The following is a 19,437-nucleotide window of genomic DNA, read 5'->3' as shown; positions in this document are numbered from 1 at the left end:
CCAGCGTTTTGCTTGCTTTACTAGCCGCAGCATCGCATTGAAGGCTTATGTTAATCTTGTGGTCAATGATGACCCCCAAGCTATTTCAGCGCCCTTGGCAGAGCTAGAGGAGGGGTGGGGCAGGATAGTGCTGAGCAGAGGAGAATGGAGGTTGTGGGGGCAGCTCAGCAAGACATTAGAGACTCCCACCATGGGGAGCAGGGGCAGAATCCCCTCAGCAGCCTCACTTCTTCTCTGCCAAGCCCAGCTCTCAAACACAACCATTCCAGCACCCTTGTGTATGTTCTGATCCACCCCTAGTTACACTACTGATCATCAACTATTTTCAGAAATGACACTACTATAAGCTGCACCTTTTAAATCTACCAGTATTATTTCATTTTGTAGGGAGTCTGTTCCTCTCTCTGCACGGGCATTAAGTCCCTCCTCTCTTACAACATTAGTGCCAACTTCAGTCTATGGCTAATACAGTAGATGTTGCCACAAACCAGAAAAGCATGGAAGGGAAGACTAGACAAGCAATTGTCATATTTGTAGTAGAAAATTCTTATATTAATAGACACAAGGATCTTATATTATTGTACATACTAATTCCTGATGGTTCTGTTCAGAGACAATTTATCATCTGTTCTCTCAGTATAAAGACATAAAATACATCTCTCTGCAAAATAATATTAGAGAACAATCATTTGAAAGTAAAGCTACTTCATACTGCCCTTCTACTCTGTTTCAAGCATAGCCTGAAGGCACTCATAGCCTTTAGGCACATAAGGTAATTCACTTTTCAAGCTTGTTAAGTCCATAGGTGCTCTGTTGAGAAGGATGCCATGTGTGCTTGGGGAATTGTGGTGTGGATATCTGTTCACTAGAAAATGGACTGAAGCCACTGACTTGGTTCACGTATGACAGCAACTTGTCATTAGAAGGTATTAATTATAGCTTGTTGAAGTAAATTGGCTTGACATCAGTTACTTAATGGGCCTGTCCTGGGCCAGTAATAAGAAGCATAATTTTTAACTATCAAGTTCTTACAACATCTGGCAAAACATAAGAGGCAGCAATTGTTCCTCCTTGTTGATTTGTTTTCATAACGGTAAGTATTTGTTAAAGACCTGAACATTGACTTTGTGGTCTTAGCTCAGTGCCTAGTGGACAGGACTCTCAATTTGAAAAAGCACCATTGCAGTTGTCGGTAAAAGTCTTACTCGGCAGCCTCAACAGAGAGGTCATGGAAGAAAGAATTTGTATACTGAAGTAGTCTCACCAGGAACATAGAATTTCTAGGATGTATTTCAGGTGTGTTTAGTGGGGCATTGAATGGCAACTTCTTTTATGTTCTCTGACTCAGAAAACTATCTTTGATTCAGCAAAGCACTTGGGTACAAGGTTAACTTTAAATGCATACTTAATGATGAGTAGGGGCCAGGTTGTGCATGTGTGAAAATGCTGTTCTGCTGAATTGAGTCTCTTACATGGTTATCCATCTAGCAGCTTCCAAAAAAACTAAACTTCAGTTGTTTTTAAAATCACTTATTTCTCTTAAAAATAGTATGTAGGAGTCATGGTATTTATGTAAAATCTTTACCTAGCTTCTTAATGGGAATGAGCATCTGTATATCTTAGCCTGCAAATGCTCTAGCATGTGTACCCAAAATAATGTGACAAGTGGAAGGAGATTTAGTATGCAGAGAAGGTGAATCTGCAAACAAATGTGTAAAACTTTAGTAAGTGGTGGTTTGTCATGTACACACACAGGATGCATCTATACGTGTACTTTACTTCTGAGTTGACTAATTAGCTCTGCAGTAAAGTGTCACTGTCTTTGTGTCATTATTAGAGACACGGTAAATTAATTAACTCTGCTGTAAGATAGTACAGTTGGTGACAGTACTGTCTTACAGCAGAGTAATTAAGTGTGATGAAACGTACATGTAGATGGTGACAAGGGTGATAGGGACTGTCTGTTGTACAACTTTGCACTTTAGCATTCTTGTGCCCCAGCTAGCCCTTGCACTGCCTGACACCACCCCCCAGGGCCCAGGGCTGATGCCCCACACCTGCTGCCAGCCAGAGGCTGCTGTGTGTGGCTCAAACTGCTGCTGTTGTGGGTGCACGTGTAGACACTGGAGTTTATTGTGTTGCCTTAATTTCACATTAGATGCACTTGCAGTGTTGCATAACAGATCAAGCTTTTTAAAAGCCCTTTTTATTTATTGTTGTGCAGGGACCTGAACTGATGAATAAATATGTTGGTGAATCTGAGCGAGCAGTGAGAGAGGTAAGATGCATGTTGAGAGTGGGGGTGTATTGTGTCTTAGCAGCAATTTCACTAATAGTATGTCTGGTAAAGCCTAAGTATTTAACAGAAAATCTTACTTCACAAGAAAGAGAGGGGTTGTTTTTGTTTAGTTTTGGGGTTTTTTTGCTCTTTTTTATGTGAAATTAGGATTTTTCTTTTTAATTTGTCTTATGATGGCAGTTGCTTCTGATTCTATGCATGTAATTTTGAGCTCCAGATTAAGTCTAATTTTAAAAGATATATATTAGGTTGTTTGAATACCAAACACTATTCTAGCAAATATGCCTTTCTTCCCCTTAGTTAGGATATTGTGTTGTTGTTTTTTCTAGATCTTCAGGAAAGCCAGAGCTGTGGCTCCCTCAATTCTTTTCTTTGATGAAATAGATGCTTTGGCAGTTGAAAGAGGGAGGTAAGGATAATTGTTACAAAAATGCTGAATGCTCATTCTGTTCTGATAAACAACTGCTTATGTTTTTCAGCCATTCCAGGTTTTTTGTCTTTATTTAGAATTCTATATTAAGTTTACTATTTTTACAAGGGGAAGGATGATATTAATGACCTCAGTCTAGCATGGCCCACTTGGCATCTGAGGTTAAGGTGTCAGCTTCTTCCTTTCTCACATCCTTAGTCTAAGCCAGCAGGTGAGGTCCATGACCTTTAATGCTCTGCAATGACAAACTTGGACTAAATGGTATTTATTAACTATTCTTTTCCACTGCTCATGTCTGACTTTATGGTTAGTTCCTGTTATTGAATTCTGTTTTTCTCAGAATTTGCACTGCACCATTTGAAGGCCTTGATCAAGCAAAGCACTTGAGCATGTGCCTAAATTTCAGCCTTGGAGTAGTTCTACTGGAGTCACATTTCAGTCAGTGGGACTACCCAAAACGTGTATTGAAGCACTCTGCTAAATTGAGACCTAATTACTTATTTGGAAGCATTTATGTCCTTAATGCCTAAGATGAAGAGATATAAGGCTGTAGAGGTGGATAATATAACTAGGTTCGAAAAGAGCTTAGACAAAGAAATAGACTGGTGATTCTCAACCAAGGTGTCATAGCACTCTGGGATGCTTTGAGATCCTTTCAGGGGTGTTGCAGGGTGCCACACAGTGTTAGCATTGTTAGGTTTACAAACCTGATTCACAAAATAAACCCAGATAGAAATCCACAGCTGTGGCCTTAGTTCTTTGCAACAGAAAAACTGATCTATTGATTTTTCTCTGTAGCCAAAAAAAACTGTGAAAATTTAAGAGCTAGCATTTCCTAAGGGGTGTCTCTAGTTTATCCAGGGGTGCCATGAGTCTAGGAAGACTGAAAATCACTGGATTAGACCCACAGAAGATAGGTCCATTGATAGCTGTTAAATTGAAGAGGCGGGGATGTATCGTCTGACATCTCTGAACCAATGATGGTTGAGGCTAGGGAGGGTGTAACAGGATGGATTACATTAGATATGCCATGAATATATGCTCTTTCTCTCAAGCTTCTACTGCTGTCAGTGTTGGAGACAGGATATGAGCTAGATAGCCCACCCGTCTGACCCTGCATATAACAATCATTTCATAACATCCTGCTTTGCCCTGATTACACAAAAGCAAAAAGAATCTAGAAGCCTAATGCTGTGCTACAGGAGGATAGCAGTTTTTACTTCTTGTTGTAATTCAGGGGTATCAGACATATCTAGGACCCTGAGTCAGATCTGGACTGCAGGGCTCCTCTCAGGTCAGATCCAGGCTGAGGCATGGGGGCATCTGCTGGGGCCACCACTATGGAGATGGATCTATAGTTGGCATAGGGTCAGATGGCCATGAGTCCAGGGATGAGATTCTGGCAGCAGTGGAGGTCTGGGGTTGCAAAAAGGGTTTGTGGGGAAAACTACAGGAGCAGCAAGACAAGCTCGCTGCTTGCAAGTATAGGCAATAAATTATTTTCCACTGAAACAGCAAAAGTTGATGGAAACACAAGATTTCCACTCAGTAGATAATTTTTTAAAGTACAAAATGTGCACACATGGTTGAATTATGAACAGTACTGAACTATAGCCATAGAACCACCAACCTGCTTATCACAATAGACTTTACAAAAATTTGTCTTGGAATTGAGCCAAAATAAAAAATCTATCCATGGTGGAATTGTTAACATGTTTAACATGTCAACATACTGCTTCATCTAGATGAAACTTTTTTGAAGAAGAAAGCACGGTGGGTTTTCAAGTAGCCTTTTAGTTCTATGCCTTCAGGCACTGGGGCTTTCTGTATTCTTTTTAGGGGATAAATAACCCGACTTCACCTTACCTGGAGGGGGGAAAAATAGCCCTGGCACAGCTTGCTCAAGAATGTAGTATGACCTGCTGCAGTCATGTTGTACTGGAGACATCTGTTTTTGGAGCTTTAAAAAAGAACAGGGTGGGACACACAAATATTTCATTGTCAAATCTGAACCAGATGGGAGGTGAAATATGTAGCAGAGTTCTCATAAAATTCATCTGAAATTAAACGGTGGAGGAAACCAGACAAGGCACTTATTAGAAATGGCCTGTTTTTACAGGCTGATTTTGCACAGTAGGAATTTGCAAATGCATTAGAGATGCTAACGATTTGCAGCCTCTGGAGATCCATTTCCTGTACTATTACTAGCCATACCAAACTTTTCAAGGAAACACCTGTTTATATTGTCTCCCTGTTCCCTCGGTGGATTGAATAGGTTTTCTCTGTTTTGGCAAGGCAAAACACTCTGGTACGAATTTTGTAGGACTTTTTCTTCCTCTTTAGTTCTGATTGCAATTTGTTACATTTTCATCTGTATAGCATGAGCTACATTTCAAGGGTTTGCAGTCAGGCAACCTGTTCTGATGCTTGGATGACATGTCTGCATCAGCAGTGTATTATCATACACGTAGTACACAACAGGCATTGTAAACTGTTAAGCTGTGTAGTTCTATGCCTAATTTAAAATAAGTATATACAAACAGACTAGTATTTAGTAGTTGTATTGTACTTTTAATTCTCAAAACAGTTTGTAAACATAATTAACTAATACTTATAATTATAATGCTTATAGTACTTATAATTAACTAATACTTATATGGGGGAAGGGTGCAACTGAAGTAGAGATTGACTTGACTGATGCGAGAAAAGCTGGGGTTTAGTTTTAGAAATTCTTAGGTTCCAGTTTTTCATGAAGGCCATTAAACAGTCTGTTTAGCATAAGTGGAGACATTAAATTAATATCCATAGTACTGCATTGTCACTGTCTCACTAATTTGCACATTGTTAATCCTTGTTTGAATACATAACCCAACACTCCTCCCTATGGTAATTCTGATTCATGGTTTAATATTACAACAAAACGGTTTAGATATATCCACTTAGTAAAGTTGGATTAACTTAAAAAATATACTTAAGAGCAAGCATACTTTTATAGTATACAGTAATAAATAAATGGAAAACACATGAAAAATACACTAAACCATTAAGTGGCCCTTAAAAGATTATTTTGAATAATCAGATAAATATTTCATTTAGATGCATTCATAGTTCAGTTGAATTCTATAGCTAATGTAGGAAATCAAAAGGGAATGATGAAAGCACCAGGGGAACCTGAACTAATGCTTGTTAAAGTGGCAAGTTTTCAATGGCCACCAAGGTATAGCTGGCAAATAAATTTAGTTTTGTTGGTTATTGTGCTGTATTTGTATGTCTCTGTTATTAAGTCGTTAATTAGAAAAAATGAAGTAATTCACAATTTAAACTTGGCAAAAGGCCCATAAGCAACAGGAAGCGATAGATGGCATAGTACCAAATTGCAGTGTATTACAGGGTCTAGAAAGAATCAACTGCACCTTTTTTTTTTTCAATTTACTGGTGGTTATAAATTTGGAGGAGTTGTGAACATCAGGGAAGAAATGGGAATAACATGCAAATATTAGAAATGTATTCGAATATGCCATAATGTGGTATAATTTGCAAATAAATTAATCCTAAACATCTGGGGGAAAAATAATCTAATGTAAGGAAAAATCAGTAGGAAGGAGAAACTTGGAAATCAGTGAGGCAAAAAGGACTTGAGGATGGCTAAAAAAGATATTGGATATGTGTTTAGCAGAGCAATAGGGGAAGATAAATGTAAACCGTGCTGTGTTCAGAAAAGCATGTGAGGTCACTGATCAAGAAATGTTTCCCATCTGCTGGGCTACATGCTTACCCCTCCCTGGAATATTCTTTATCCAAACCATATTGATTAATTAGAGAAATTCATTGTCAGATGGATTGAGTCCTAAGGAAAGAATTTGTTTTTAAGGTGTATTCATAAGTAAATGTAAAGGAGAAGAAATCAGTCTACAGATAAGCCTGTAGATAATGATAGGGAGGAAGTACTGAGGAGTTATGAGCAGTTATCATCAGCAGAAGGAATGAAAATAGAAAAAGAAAGGGAAAATTTCTGCTCACACCAAGGAAAACTGTTTTTGATAGGAAGATCCACTGTGCTTTGAACTAGCATATGGTAGAAGCAGTGTCAGGTTATTGCTCTGCCCATTTTGAACAAAATCAGACAAACCACAAGTTAATGTACAACAAGGGGCAGTCCTGAACTAGCAGAGTAGCAAACTAGCTGACGTAGTAGATATTTTCTGTCATTCTGTGGTTCTGACTAACATTGGGTTCCGTTACCTTATAGATTTTGTTTGTTTTTTTTCCCCCCCTCTTGGTTTCTGAACGTTGATTTTATGACTGTTTGCAGAAGATTGTATTAAGGCCAGGCCTACATGACAGCTCCAGATACAGCAGTGTGCAAGAAGGAATGTTTGCTTCTAAGTAATCCCTTCCCCTTTCAAAACTTGAGTCTCTAACAAATTGTGCAGCTGCAAAGAATTATGGGTATTTGTTATTCCTTGGTATCCTACCATTTAAACCCTAATTTTTCTGGCCATTACAGGTTGCCAAAAGGGAAATGGCTTGGTAATTAGACTTGAAAATGATGAATGAACATGCCTCTGTGTAAATGCAGTACAGACAGTCTGTTTGCTGAACTTAAGAAATCTACGTGCTTTGGAAATGTGACATTGTTTATATATATAGAATTTTTGGGATTTTTGGGCAATAGACATATTGGTTCCTTTTCTTGTTTTTCAGGAGCAGAGAAATGTTTTTCTCCTTAACTGCAAAATCTTGTAATGTAAGACATGAAACATTGTGGTCTGGAATGAAAGATAGTTCCTTTTTCTAAAGAGAAAGAAATCAACACCTTGCCATTCTACTTATGTAAGCTAAGACAATTCTTAAATCGATAGTTTTTCTTTTTTGAGGAGCCAGGGCAGGGGTTGTTTCAAGGTAACCCCTGCACTTCCAAAGTGGCTGGCCATTCAAGGATTTATGTTATGAGGACATTTTGGAGGCATATATTCTTCTGTTGTCTATGGTTTTGAGTGATTACTCTAAATCAGGGATCAACAACTTATGACCCATTGGCCACATTCGGCCCCCAATGTCCATGCCTCCAATACCCTCCACAGCTCTCCCCTTTGTTTTGGAGCTCGCTGCTCTGCTGCATGTGTGCTTCCCTCAGGCTAAATACAGACATTTGGGGAGGCTTAAAACAGGTTCAAAATGGCCACCTACTCTAAACTTAGCTTGTCCCAGTGCTGACCTTACACTTGCAGACCCAGTGAACAGCAACGAGTTTAAACCTGTAACTGTACAGAAGTTCCATGCACACTGGTTTAAAAATCACAGAACCTGGTTTAAGATAAAGTAGTATCAAACTTACTTGATTTAGGTCAAACCAGTGCATGGAACTTCTGTATACTTTTCCTGTGCAGCCAGGAAAATCCAACCACTGGCTTCAGACCTGAGCTGCTCTTTTTTGCTCTTTTCACCCCCCCCACCCTCCAGGCTATTTTTTGCCTCCTCTCCTCCAACCAGCCAGCCCTCTCAACCCTTATCCTACAACAAGATTCTCAGAGTGCTGTTGCTTTTATTAGCATTTGCTGCTGCTGGAGCTGAGTAACTCTTGATGAGCAGAGGGATGGGTGGGGGGGGGGTCACGCCAACCCTGCCCATGCCACCTGTGGGTCTTGCATGCCCCCCACCCCTCAGGAGTCGTACATCCCCCTGCATCCCTTGATGGACCTCTAAGTCCCTCCCTAGCTCCCCCATCCTGACTTACCTGATATTGGGCAGCCATTTTTAATTGATTTAACCTCCCCCTAAAGCCCCCAAATGTCTGTACTTACTCTCAATGCACAGAGGTTGGGAATCTGTAGCTGGCTGCTATGGGGCAGAGGAGACTTCTGCCAACAAAAGGCTTCTGAGCTCTGATCTGAATATTTAAATAGTAAGAGAAGATAATTCTATGAATTTATATAATACAGGTGTAAATCTGTGGATTCCAATGGAAGTGTGGATTGCTCAGCTTGCCTGAAAACTAGGCACTTTATATTTTAGGTTCCAAAAACATGGGGTTAGAAATCTAATTGAAAGTATGCACGTTCCAAAGTTTATGTCTATGAAAAATCAAATCTTTTCTCGCATAGTCTGGCACTTCTGCTTGTAACAAGGGGTGTGGTAGATCTTCTGTTTCTCCATCAGGATTGTATGATTTACTGGAATATATACTATAGTGCGCACACATTTTAAGAACAAGTTACACTAGGGATACCAGACTTACCACCTGTGAAACTATATGGTGTGGTCCATGACGCTGATAGAAGGGGCAAGGAATAGGGGGATGGGGCTTCTTACCCAAATATAGGGCAGGGGGACTAGTTGGGCTTGTGTATCAGTAGTGGGAAGGAAGCAGTGGTTGCATTAATCCCTTCTTCCACTGTTCCTACTTCCACCACATCTGGATCCATCTCAGAAAGAGGACTGTGGTCTAAATCTGGTCTGGGGCAGGGTATGTTTGACATCCCCGGTTAGACAAACAGGTCAGGAATGGTACAGGAATGCTGCCTCGGGCATAGGTGGCCTCTCAAGGTCTCCTTTTCAGCACCTGCTGTTAATTGGTTTCACTCATTCACAGAAGACACTTTTGTCTTGCTTGTTTTAGGACAAAGTAGCCTGAAATTGGCAGGAGAATCCGCCTGCCTAAGGTAAATCACTAGTATAGAGTTGGTGGAGGTGCTGTCACCATGCCCGCTACAGGAAAGAGTGGAAGGAAATATTTCAGTGACTGTAAGATAACCCCTTGTGGGCGGCATGTGCTTATGGTCTGTGAGTGGGGCAGCTCTAATTTAGCCTATAAATAATTCAGTTGACTCCAGAATCAGTTCGTGTATCCATTTAAGTATGTTCTTTAGTATCTTCAGAATTGGGGTCTTTGTTAGTTAGAATGGCATTTGGAAGAATAAAGAAACGGATAGTATTTAAAGCCCATTAAATAGCTGAAGCTTAGTTTACAATCCAACTAGAAGTACACCACTATTGTATTTAAATATTGATATATGCAGTACTCTAAAAGTAGAATCCAGACTGGTTATTCACATTTCACATTCTGGTCTGTAGTACTTCCAGATTAAACATTAGTTGCTTCCAGAATAGACATGATTGATTATAGTTTTCAACTTGATTAACTTTTTGGAATGCACGGAAGGAGAAGTGCTGAGGAAAACAGAATGAGAGGAAATGGAAAATAGACTGTGAATCAGGTTTCTTTTTCTTTTCTTTTTGTTTTTTTTTTTAACACGGCTACTATGCAAACAGGGTAGTAGAATTTTAACTTTTAGCATTGTCCTGTAGTGCCTAGGCATTGCAAGACAAATTGGAAAACAAGGTTTCTTATCTGTCTTCCATAAATATGTCTTCTCTCATGAGTAAATTAATAGATAGAAAAGACCTGGTTTTTAATACCTCTTGGTCAAGCCACATAGAGCGTGGAGGGTGGGGCGGAGAGGGGGCTATAATTAGAGTGGATCCAGGAGTCACTCTAATTAAAGCACCCAGAGCGTCATGTGTATCAGCATTCCCATGCTGAATGATGGTGTTGGGGGTGCTTTAACTTGTCGAACGAGCTTTAGTTAAAGCACTCCTGCAGGCATTTTTTGGCACGGGGACGCTGATGCACATGTTGCTGGAGTCTGCTGGACTGTGGTAATTACCATGCTCCAGCAGACTTGATTGAGTCTGCTCCAACACACTATAATTACAGTGCGTTGGAGCTGCCTTGCTGCACATCTATAGGCGCCCTTAGGTATTTATGAACTGGGAGAGTACACTTGGGATGGATCCCTGGAAGACAGGCCTGCAGGTGTCATCCTGAGAGAGGTTTTGAAAACTAAAGCCTGCTACTTGGTGCATGCCTGTGAAATATTCCATTTTTTAATATGGAAGTTGTCAGAATTTGCTTTTGTGTAGGCAGCTCAAATGTAGTTCCTTAAAACATCTTCATCTGTTAATATGATAGGTACAATGCAATATTTACACTCAAGGGCAAACATTTTTGATGAACAGTACATTTGCAAAAAAACAAAAACAGGAATTCTTGCACATGTTAAAAATGTTGATATATTTAATTCTGACAATTTCAAAATGAAACTTTTAAACTTTTTTTTTTGAAAATGGCGTTTTTCTTGTAAAAAGTCTCCTAAATGACAGGGAAAAAGGAATAACTTGAAAGTGAAACAACATGTTTTGTTTCTGTGAAATTAATATTTTATATTGACTTAAAATGATTTTTAATGTTACTGTTCTGGTTTAACTTGAACTAGCATTTTTTTTTTGTTTTTTAATTGTTCAGTACAGCCATATAAGTAAAAATCCATTGTCTGCCCAGGTGATTGACACACAGACATAATTAACTTTATGTTTTAAAGAAACTTTTAGAAAGTTTCATAGTTGATCCCATTGAATTTTGTTCTATCCATGTTTACTTCTGTTAGTGCCACCCTTTCTTTTTGTTAATTTACCTTTTAGCTAATTATCAATTTGCTTTGTCTTCTCTCCTCCACTGGTTTGTCTCTCTTCTTTTTCTTCTATCTTGGATTTTCTTCTTTAATTTTTGCATAGTCTTTTTTTTCCTCTTCCATAGCTCCACTCCTTCTTTTCTTCCCTATTTTTTCTAACTGTTTCATATCCAAGTTTGTTCCTTTAATCCTTCCTTGGTCTGTTTGTGTGCTAAGCCCTTTGAGATACCTCTGTCATGTATTTAGCACCACTTTATACTTTTGTTTCTTTTTGTGAAATCCCTTCCTTTCGCCTCACTACCATATACCAAGCCTTGCATCTCTTTCTGCTCTACTCCCAGCAAAATCCTCACTCCAGGTGAGAGAGACAAGGAACTAAATTGTTCTCAGTCCTTTATAGAGAATGAGTTAGTTGCTACTAATCAAGGCAAGATTGGAGTGAGTTGACTAATAACTATTCTTCCCCCTTTTTTCCTCCCTACATCTTCAGGTACAGGAGAGAGCGTGTTGCAGTAGGTTAGCCTTGACCTCTTTCTTATTTAGAGGAGCCAGGATGAGAGGAAGACTTTTAACCATAGAGATGTTTACCAAAGTGAGGGCCTTTTCCTGTGTCTGCTCCAGTCTGAGCCAGTGGAAAGTAGATCCCATTGTGCATCCACCATTTTGACCCAGAACTATCAAAAATTGCGAGAGCAGTGTGAATTGAAGGACAGGATGAAACTGATCTTCCCTTCCCTTGGTACTTGGAATTCCTACAGGTTTTCATATGGCCACTTCCTTTCTCCTGTGCTCTCCTCTCAGGTGTCAACTGCTTCTCAAACAGACCCCAGTTCAATTTCCTTTCCATTTCACTGACCCCTATAAGTAGCTGGGGGATGAGAGGCTTATGCAAATAGAGAAGTTGGATGTTCAACTAGAGGAAAAGTCAGATATTCATGAAGCCCTGAATTTGTGTAACTTGCCCTCTCTCCTTTTAGACAGTCTGCAATCCCTTGGCAGTCGTGGGAGACAAAGCAGGCATAGTGCACTACAGTCGGTCATGTCTGACTTAGTTTGGATGTAGAATTAGGGCCGTCTGTGCCAGCTGTAAATTTGGCCCAGCGTTTCTTTAATAGTTGTACACACTTTTGCTATGTCTGTGCTTTGTGAAATTCCTTTCACAAAGGGAGGGGTGGGAGGAAGGGAGGTAAATCACTTATTCTTCCCACACTTTTCCATCTGAAAAAGAGGTCATAACTAACTTGAAGAGGTAGTGCATGGATTTATTTCAATTTGTGTTGAGATACTTGGATGACAATAGTAATGTAAAGTATAACTATATTATTGTATTGCTGTTGTGAATGTGGGGTACTTTATAAGAACAGTTAATTTACTCAAAGAGTAGTGATGTTCTTTGAATCCAGATCAGTTCTAATATATGAAAAAAGGCATAATCCCGCATTTGTTATATATCAGTAATGCTTATTTGCCTGAATAGTCTGGCTTAATTGAATGGATTGGGAGGTATTACCATTATTATTGCTGCTACTAATGCTATTGGGATAGGTAGATTTTTCTTTCTTTTTCTTTTTTTTTTTAGTCTTAATATTGTGGAAAACCTTGAACTGCCAAAGTCATATTTCACCAGAATTTGTGAGGGAAGGAAATAAAACAGTGTGACAGTTAATTATGATCATGGCAGTTGGACTGAAAAGACTGACTTGGCAGGTGTTCCTTGCTGACAGTTTACCCTTACGACGCCCTGACAGAAATGTCAGACTCAATAAAATCCTTCAGACTGCGTGAGCAGAGTGACTCCTGTGTGGGAGTGTGCTGGCAGGGGGCTTTGGTATTTCAGGAACCTTTTACCTCATTTTGTGTAGAAATTAAGAAACCTGCCAGTAAAATTAATTTGAGCTAATACTAATTTTTTTATACCATTTTGTTACGTCAATGAGTTTTACATTTATTTCAAGATTAAATTATTTCCATAGAGTTTCAGTAAAAGAAATAATTTGAAATGATATCATTTCCAGGAGTATTTATAAAACTTGGAACTTTAGATTTTTACTGTAATTTTTTTGTACAAGTTAGTCTCTACTTCTAAGTAAACTTTGTCCAATATTAAAAGATAAATACAACAGGCCAGATCATGCCCAACCTCTGTAATTCTGCATACTATGACATTTTGTTGGTAATCTCTGTGCAAAGATTTTCTGACGCTGTTCTGTCAGCTAGAGGTGGTTCCCTTATCCATGGTAAATCTTGCAGGGTCTGTCACAAAACCTTGCAGATGTACAGGTTACTGGTTATTTGCATGGAGAAACTACCCTTGCCCTTAGCAGCTCTTCCAGACTTTCTTTGACTTGCTTAGCTCTGCAGGTTCAGTGGATCTCCATGGAGGTTGTTGTTTCTTTTTCATTTTCTTTGGATGCTGACATTATTTAAGCTTACATATGATATTGGAATATCTCTTTGGAATCTTCCACACACTTTGGAATTTTCGTCTTTGAACGCACCATTCAGGAGTACTAAGATATGGAAGGTGAAGTGTACTTCCATACAAAATTGGACGGGAAACTCTTCAACCTTTCACAACTTAAAGCAAAGACTAAAGTTAGAAAAGTGCTTATCAGGGAGTTTCTGTTAGCTGATGATGCTGCTTGTGTAGCCCATGATGAAGACCTACTACAAAAACTCATGGATCTCCTCTCAAGTGCTTGCCAGGCATTTGCTCTCACCATCAACATAAAGAAAATAGTTGAGTTCCACAAGAGCCATTAGTCATCCTTAATGAGAACCAGCTAGCAGTAGTCCAAAAGTTCAGCTACCTAGGTTCTACAATGACCACCAACCTCTCACTGGATGAATAACTTAATGTTCACGTTGGAAAGACGGCCGTCACCTTCGGCAGACTAATTAAAAGAGCATGGAACAACTCAAAGTTTACCATCAAGACCTAAATGCTAGTGTACAAGGCTTGTGTACTCATCACTCATGTATGGTGGAGAAACATGGGCAGCTTATGCACACCAAGAACAAATGTTAAACAGCTTCCACCTGCACTGTTTATGCTGCATACTCAACAGCATATGGCAAGGTGAAGTTATGAATGCAGTGGTTATTCAAAAGGCATATTTACCATGTGTGACAGTCATACTCAAACACAGCTGACTGTGCTGGCCAGGCCATCCGAGCAGATTGGAAGATGGATGCATACCCAAGGACATGCTTTACAGGGAACTATGAGAGGCAACAAGAGCAACAGGACCTCCCAAGCTTCACTACAAAGAAGCATGCAAGTGAGATATGAAGGCATTTGGAATCGATCCTAACCAATGGGAAACCTTGGCAAGTAATTGTAACAGGTGGCATCATAGTCTTCACCAGGGCATCAAGGTCCATGACAGAAATTGGCTCCAACAGCTTGAAGAGAAAAGAGCCTGTGTGGCGGGCCATCTTTGGTGCCTGCCACTTTAAGGGCTTGAGCAGGCTGCAGATCAGCCTGCAGGTGGGACTAGACCCAATCAGGAGTGTCACATGGCACCCAGGAGACTGCCTGATTGGTGTAGAGCTAGGCAGTCAGGGTATAAGACAGGCCCTGAGAGCAAAGCTTGGCAGTTGCAACTGGGGAGCCAAAGGGTGAACATCTCCCAGCTGGAGTACTGCTGCTCTAGCAGATCTGGTGGCCATCTATAAACTTACCAGGGGGAACCAGCGGGGAACGAGAGAGTCCCTGTTCCCTCGAGCACTTCCAGGAGTAACTAGGAATTATGGCCACAAGGTGACTGAGAGTAGGTTCAGGCTAGACATCAGGAAGCACTGCTTCATAGTCAGGGTGGCTAGGATCTGGAACTAACTTCCAAGGGAAGTGGTACTCGCTCCTACCCTGGGGGCTCTTCAGAAGGAGGATAGGTAATCACTTAGCCGGGGTCATTTGACCCCAGCGCTCTTTCCTGCTCATGGCAGGGGGTCGGACTTGATGATCTGCCCAGGTGCCTTCGGACTCTATCAACTATGAAACTATGCTCCCAGAATACCTGGAGATCAAGAGTAGGAACTATGGGGATGGAGGAGGTTTCTGGTCCTGGGGCATGACCTGGAACTACAACCTGCTGTGGATGGTGTGGTGGGACTGCCTGTGGCAGGGCAGTTTCCAGAAAATGCCACACGTGTGTCTCCCTAGTGAAAGGCGAGTATGGGGTGGCAGAAAGCCTCAGCCCCACTGCCTTGTGGGTGACTCCATAGAGGAGAAAGGCTAGGGTAGCACTTCGCAACAGAAAAGCACCGGGCCAAGGCCCATAGAGTGGGTCTTGAGCCCCCAGGGCATAAGGCCTAGTGAGGGGTGGAGTAGTGGTTCAGTAGGGTGGAGAAGCAGGCCCAGGAGGGGTCCAGAGTGAATATGTGGTCTACAAGCTCACAAAGTGAGGATAGTGTGTGGATGGGGCCCGAGAAGGCACACCTGTATGAGAGAGCTGCCAAGAACCTACCTATAAAACCTTGACTGGTCAGTGCTGGGGCCAGGACTAGGACTGTCAGAGGGCCAGCGCACTCACTGTGAGGGACAGCCAGAGCTAGCAGCTTGGAGTCCCAACTGGCCTAGAGGTGAGGCTAGGGTCTGTGAGGCCAAAGGTTTCAGAGGGGGCCACTGCCGAGAGGGAAAGGTATCTAGAGGGGTTTGCAGCCCAGTATGATGGCAGAGGTTAGGCTGCCTGAGTAGGGGGGATCCAAGGTAGGGTCCTAATGTTCAGTCTGGAATATAGTGAAGCCCAGTGTGGGGCCAGAGCCATCTGCAAGACACGGAACATGGTATAGAGGCAGTACGGAGCCATAACAACCTTGGCATCAGGGTATTAAATGGGCAGCCCCCCACTTTGAAACATCTTTTCCGTTATATCAGAGGTGAGGCAAGTTGGCAGATTGCCTTAGACAGGTGGGCGGGCCCATGTTGGGACTGGCCTTGGGATGGCCCCCTGTCACACCTGTAGGAAGTAAGCAGCCCCCAACCCACCCAAACATGACATACACATCTGTAACTGCTGCCACAAGTCATGCAAGTCTAGGATTGGACAGTTGAGTCACATGAGACACTGCAAACCATCTACGTTACAGGCTGTACTATCCACCATCTCCTGTAGATGAAAGGATGTCAAAGCTATATGAAATGGGTCATTTTAATGCTGCTGTAGATTTAAAAAGCATAATAGCCTTGTTGTTTGACTACTTTGGCAGTTCAGGACATCATGTTTAAGACTATTGGTCTTAAAGAAGAAATATGGAATTGCATCATTCTTGCACATACTTTTGCTAATGTTTAATATGTTCATTTGAGGGAGTAAACAGTTTCTTAGGCTGATTTTAATTAGGTAAGAAAAGGTATCGAACTCCTGTCAGTTTTGGAATTTACTTTTAAGCCTGTCTTCTACTTGTGTATCTGGTAACTTAGGACCTGGATTGTGCAGCTGATATTGTTTAGGCCAAGTCCTGCACTATAAGCACCGAAGTCAACATAGTTTCCTGCAGGCTCAGTAGTTCTCCTCCATAGGATCAGTATCAGATAAGGGCTTAAATAGGCTTTCCCATCAAAATGATACATTCTGTATTCTGCAAGACTACTATATTGTGCATTAGTCCTGCAGAATAACCTGACAACTAAGTGGCTGATTGTACTTTTATTATGAACTCTAATTTACAAAATTTCACTGTCAACTGAAACTGTATGCGTTTGTCTTGCGGAATAGCAGTACTGGTCTCGAGATGTTTTCTGTCTCAGAAATGGCTTTAGGTGGTTAACCCAGTAGCCACAATGTTTTGCTCCTCTGCTACTTCAACTGCTGGTTCCCCTTGGAAAAATACTGTACTCACCGGTATTTTGAAGGAACGATTATCTTTTCTTTATTCTGCCTTTCACAAACAAGATGTGTATCTTATGGGGGATGGCATGTTTTATGTTAGAAAATATGGTATTTAACTCTTTTAAAATGTACATGGAAGATGCCATATTTAATTCAGATTATTAAGGACTAAAGTCTTTCTCTCATTGCGAAGTTCACTAAACTCATGAACAGTCTCACTTGCTGTACTTTGGAATTCAAGGTATTGATATTGAATTGGTATTGATAGGCACATGCAGGAACACGAGCTGTCTAAAACCAGTGGATTATCTCCTGAATTAGTTAGACTGTTCTTATGCTGAACTGTATCTGGCTCCAAGTGATTTAATAAATTAAGCTTTATGCTATAAAATATTATTGCAGATCTGTAGCATGTAGGCCTACTAAAGAAGGGAAGAGTTGACAAAAAAAATCCATATGTATAATGTGTGACCTGCAGATGCATGTTAAAGCTTGGTATTTAACTAGCACTGCACAATCATTTAATAATTATATTCCATACTTAAAAAAAAAAAAAAAAAAAAAAGAGCTATGCCATTTTAATTTAACAACATTGCAAATAGGATTTGGCAGTAATAAGGCTGCCAAATATTTCCCACCCCCTTTTTTTACTTTGGAGTTCAAAGTATTTATAGTGAGAACAGGGTATGTATGTAAAAGTGCACCACACCACACGCACACACAAAATACGTAAAACTGAAGTTTGCCTTAATTCTGTCATTTTGTTGACAGGAAATGAGTCTGTAGCAGTATGCATCTTTTGATAGCTATTTCTATGCAGTTCTGATGATGACATAAATGTGTGGAGGTCAAGTAGAAGAGGAAAATAGAGGGGAAGCTGAAGAGAGGATGACTTGGCTGGAAGTTGGTTTTGACAGTATGTGAGTAAGACTGGAGGGTTAATCATAATTTGTTTCTCTGACTGCTGAGTTTGCGTCAAAAGCCCAGGCAGCCTTAATGAGCATTGCCTGTGCTAATTTGAAACCCTTGCTGGGAAATCATGGGAAAATGGAAAAATGCATACTTGTATGTCACCCTTCAGATTAACAGTTTATACAGTGTTAAAGCTTTTCAGAGCACACGGTGCTGATGCAGGTCTAGAGCAGCTGGGGAAGAAAACTCTCACTATATATGTCTGTCTGTCTGCATTTTTATAGGATATATACTGCTAACCCAAAAGGGCTTATTTAGGGTAGAATGCATGCTAAATATGGTGCATAATACAACAGCCTAGTTCAACATATAAATACAAACACAAAAGTATTCAGTAAATACAAGCATTCAAGATAACAGTTTTAGTATCAGAGATTCTAGGTTTCATTTTTGTACTTTTATTTTCATTTATTTTGTTTTCAATCAAAACAATGTACTTCTCCTCCAGCCTTTACTCTATTTCCTCCATGAGGGAAAATCCAGTAAAAGCCAAAATCCTTTAGTGGCAGCCCTTTGCTCAAATCCACTGACTTAGATGGTATTCCACAGGATATGGTGTATGTATGTAGGATTCGGCATGGGTGTAAAAGAGTAAAATCTTATATACATATAAAGCCTGGTTTGTAATATAGAACTTTTTTCAATTGTAGAAAACATTTTTGAATTTTGCCACTACCAGAATTAAGTTAGAATTAGAGGCAACTAGGGCTAGAAGAAGGACCTAAGGAGGTCATCTAGTTCAGTCCCCTGCTCAGTGCAGGATCATCCCTGACTAAACTATCCCAGTCAAGTTTCTATCTAACCTGCTTAGGAAAATTTCCAAGGACCTTCTCTAGGTAGCCTATTCCAATGGTTGACCACCCTCATAAGCACAAAGTTGTTTCTAATCTCCAATGTAGATTTTGTCTGCTTCCATGTGAGGCTCCTAGTCCTATCCTCTGCAGCTACAAAGGAAAGTCTGTCTTTTTCTTTTCTTTGTAATCACCCTTCAGAAATTAAGTTTATGTGGATCTGTTTAATTTGAGACCTCATTATCAGTGATTTCTGCCCCCTCTACCCTGGAATCAACATTTTCTCATTACTACATGTCTTAAGCAGGGAAGCTGCTTTTTCTTTCCTAGCATAGAAGCATGGAGACACTGCGGCAAGATGACTGCAAGCTTCTTCCACAGACAGTAAGCAGAAAAGATGAATTCTTGTGTTAGTGTTTTCACAGCCCTTCTTAAATTGGCAACAGTTTCTGCTGAGCAGCTAAAAATATCATTGTCAATTTGAGTGTAGCCGTGAAAGAGTATATAGTATGTTTACTGGACTTCATGTGTCCTGCTTGCTGTCCCAGAAGGAAGCTGGCAGTCATGTTTCAGCACTGCCTCTCCATGAAGAAGCCAGCTCAGGCCATAACTCTGAGAGTTTTTTTTTTTTTTTTTTTTT

At 40.4% G+C, this 19,437-nt stretch overlaps 1 protein-coding gene across 1 annotated transcript in view; it reads left to right on the top strand.

Annotated features, from left to right (window-relative positions):
* The window catches only part of SPATA5 (spermatogenesis associated 5), a 395,498-nt gene that overhangs the window by 118,239 nt on the left and 257,822 nt on the right, over positions 1-19,437 (top strand). Inside the window, exons 12-13 of the mRNA XM_019522055.1 lie at positions 2,225-2,278; positions 2,629-2,708. Coding sequence (XP_019377600.1) covers positions 2,225-2,278; positions 2,629-2,708 — 134 coding nt within the window. The remainder of the gene's footprint in view (positions 1-2,224; positions 2,279-2,628; positions 2,709-19,437) is intronic.

The sequence above is a fragment of the Gavialis gangeticus genome, unplaced genomic scaffold (genome assembly GCF_001723915.1).
Source record: "Gavialis gangeticus isolate Ggan-Ray unplaced genomic scaffold, GavGan_comp1, whole genome shotgun sequence".
Taxonomy (NCBI): domain Eukaryota; kingdom Metazoa; phylum Chordata; order Crocodylia; family Gavialidae; genus Gavialis; species Gavialis gangeticus.
This window is presented reverse-complemented; position numbering and strand designations above follow the sequence as displayed.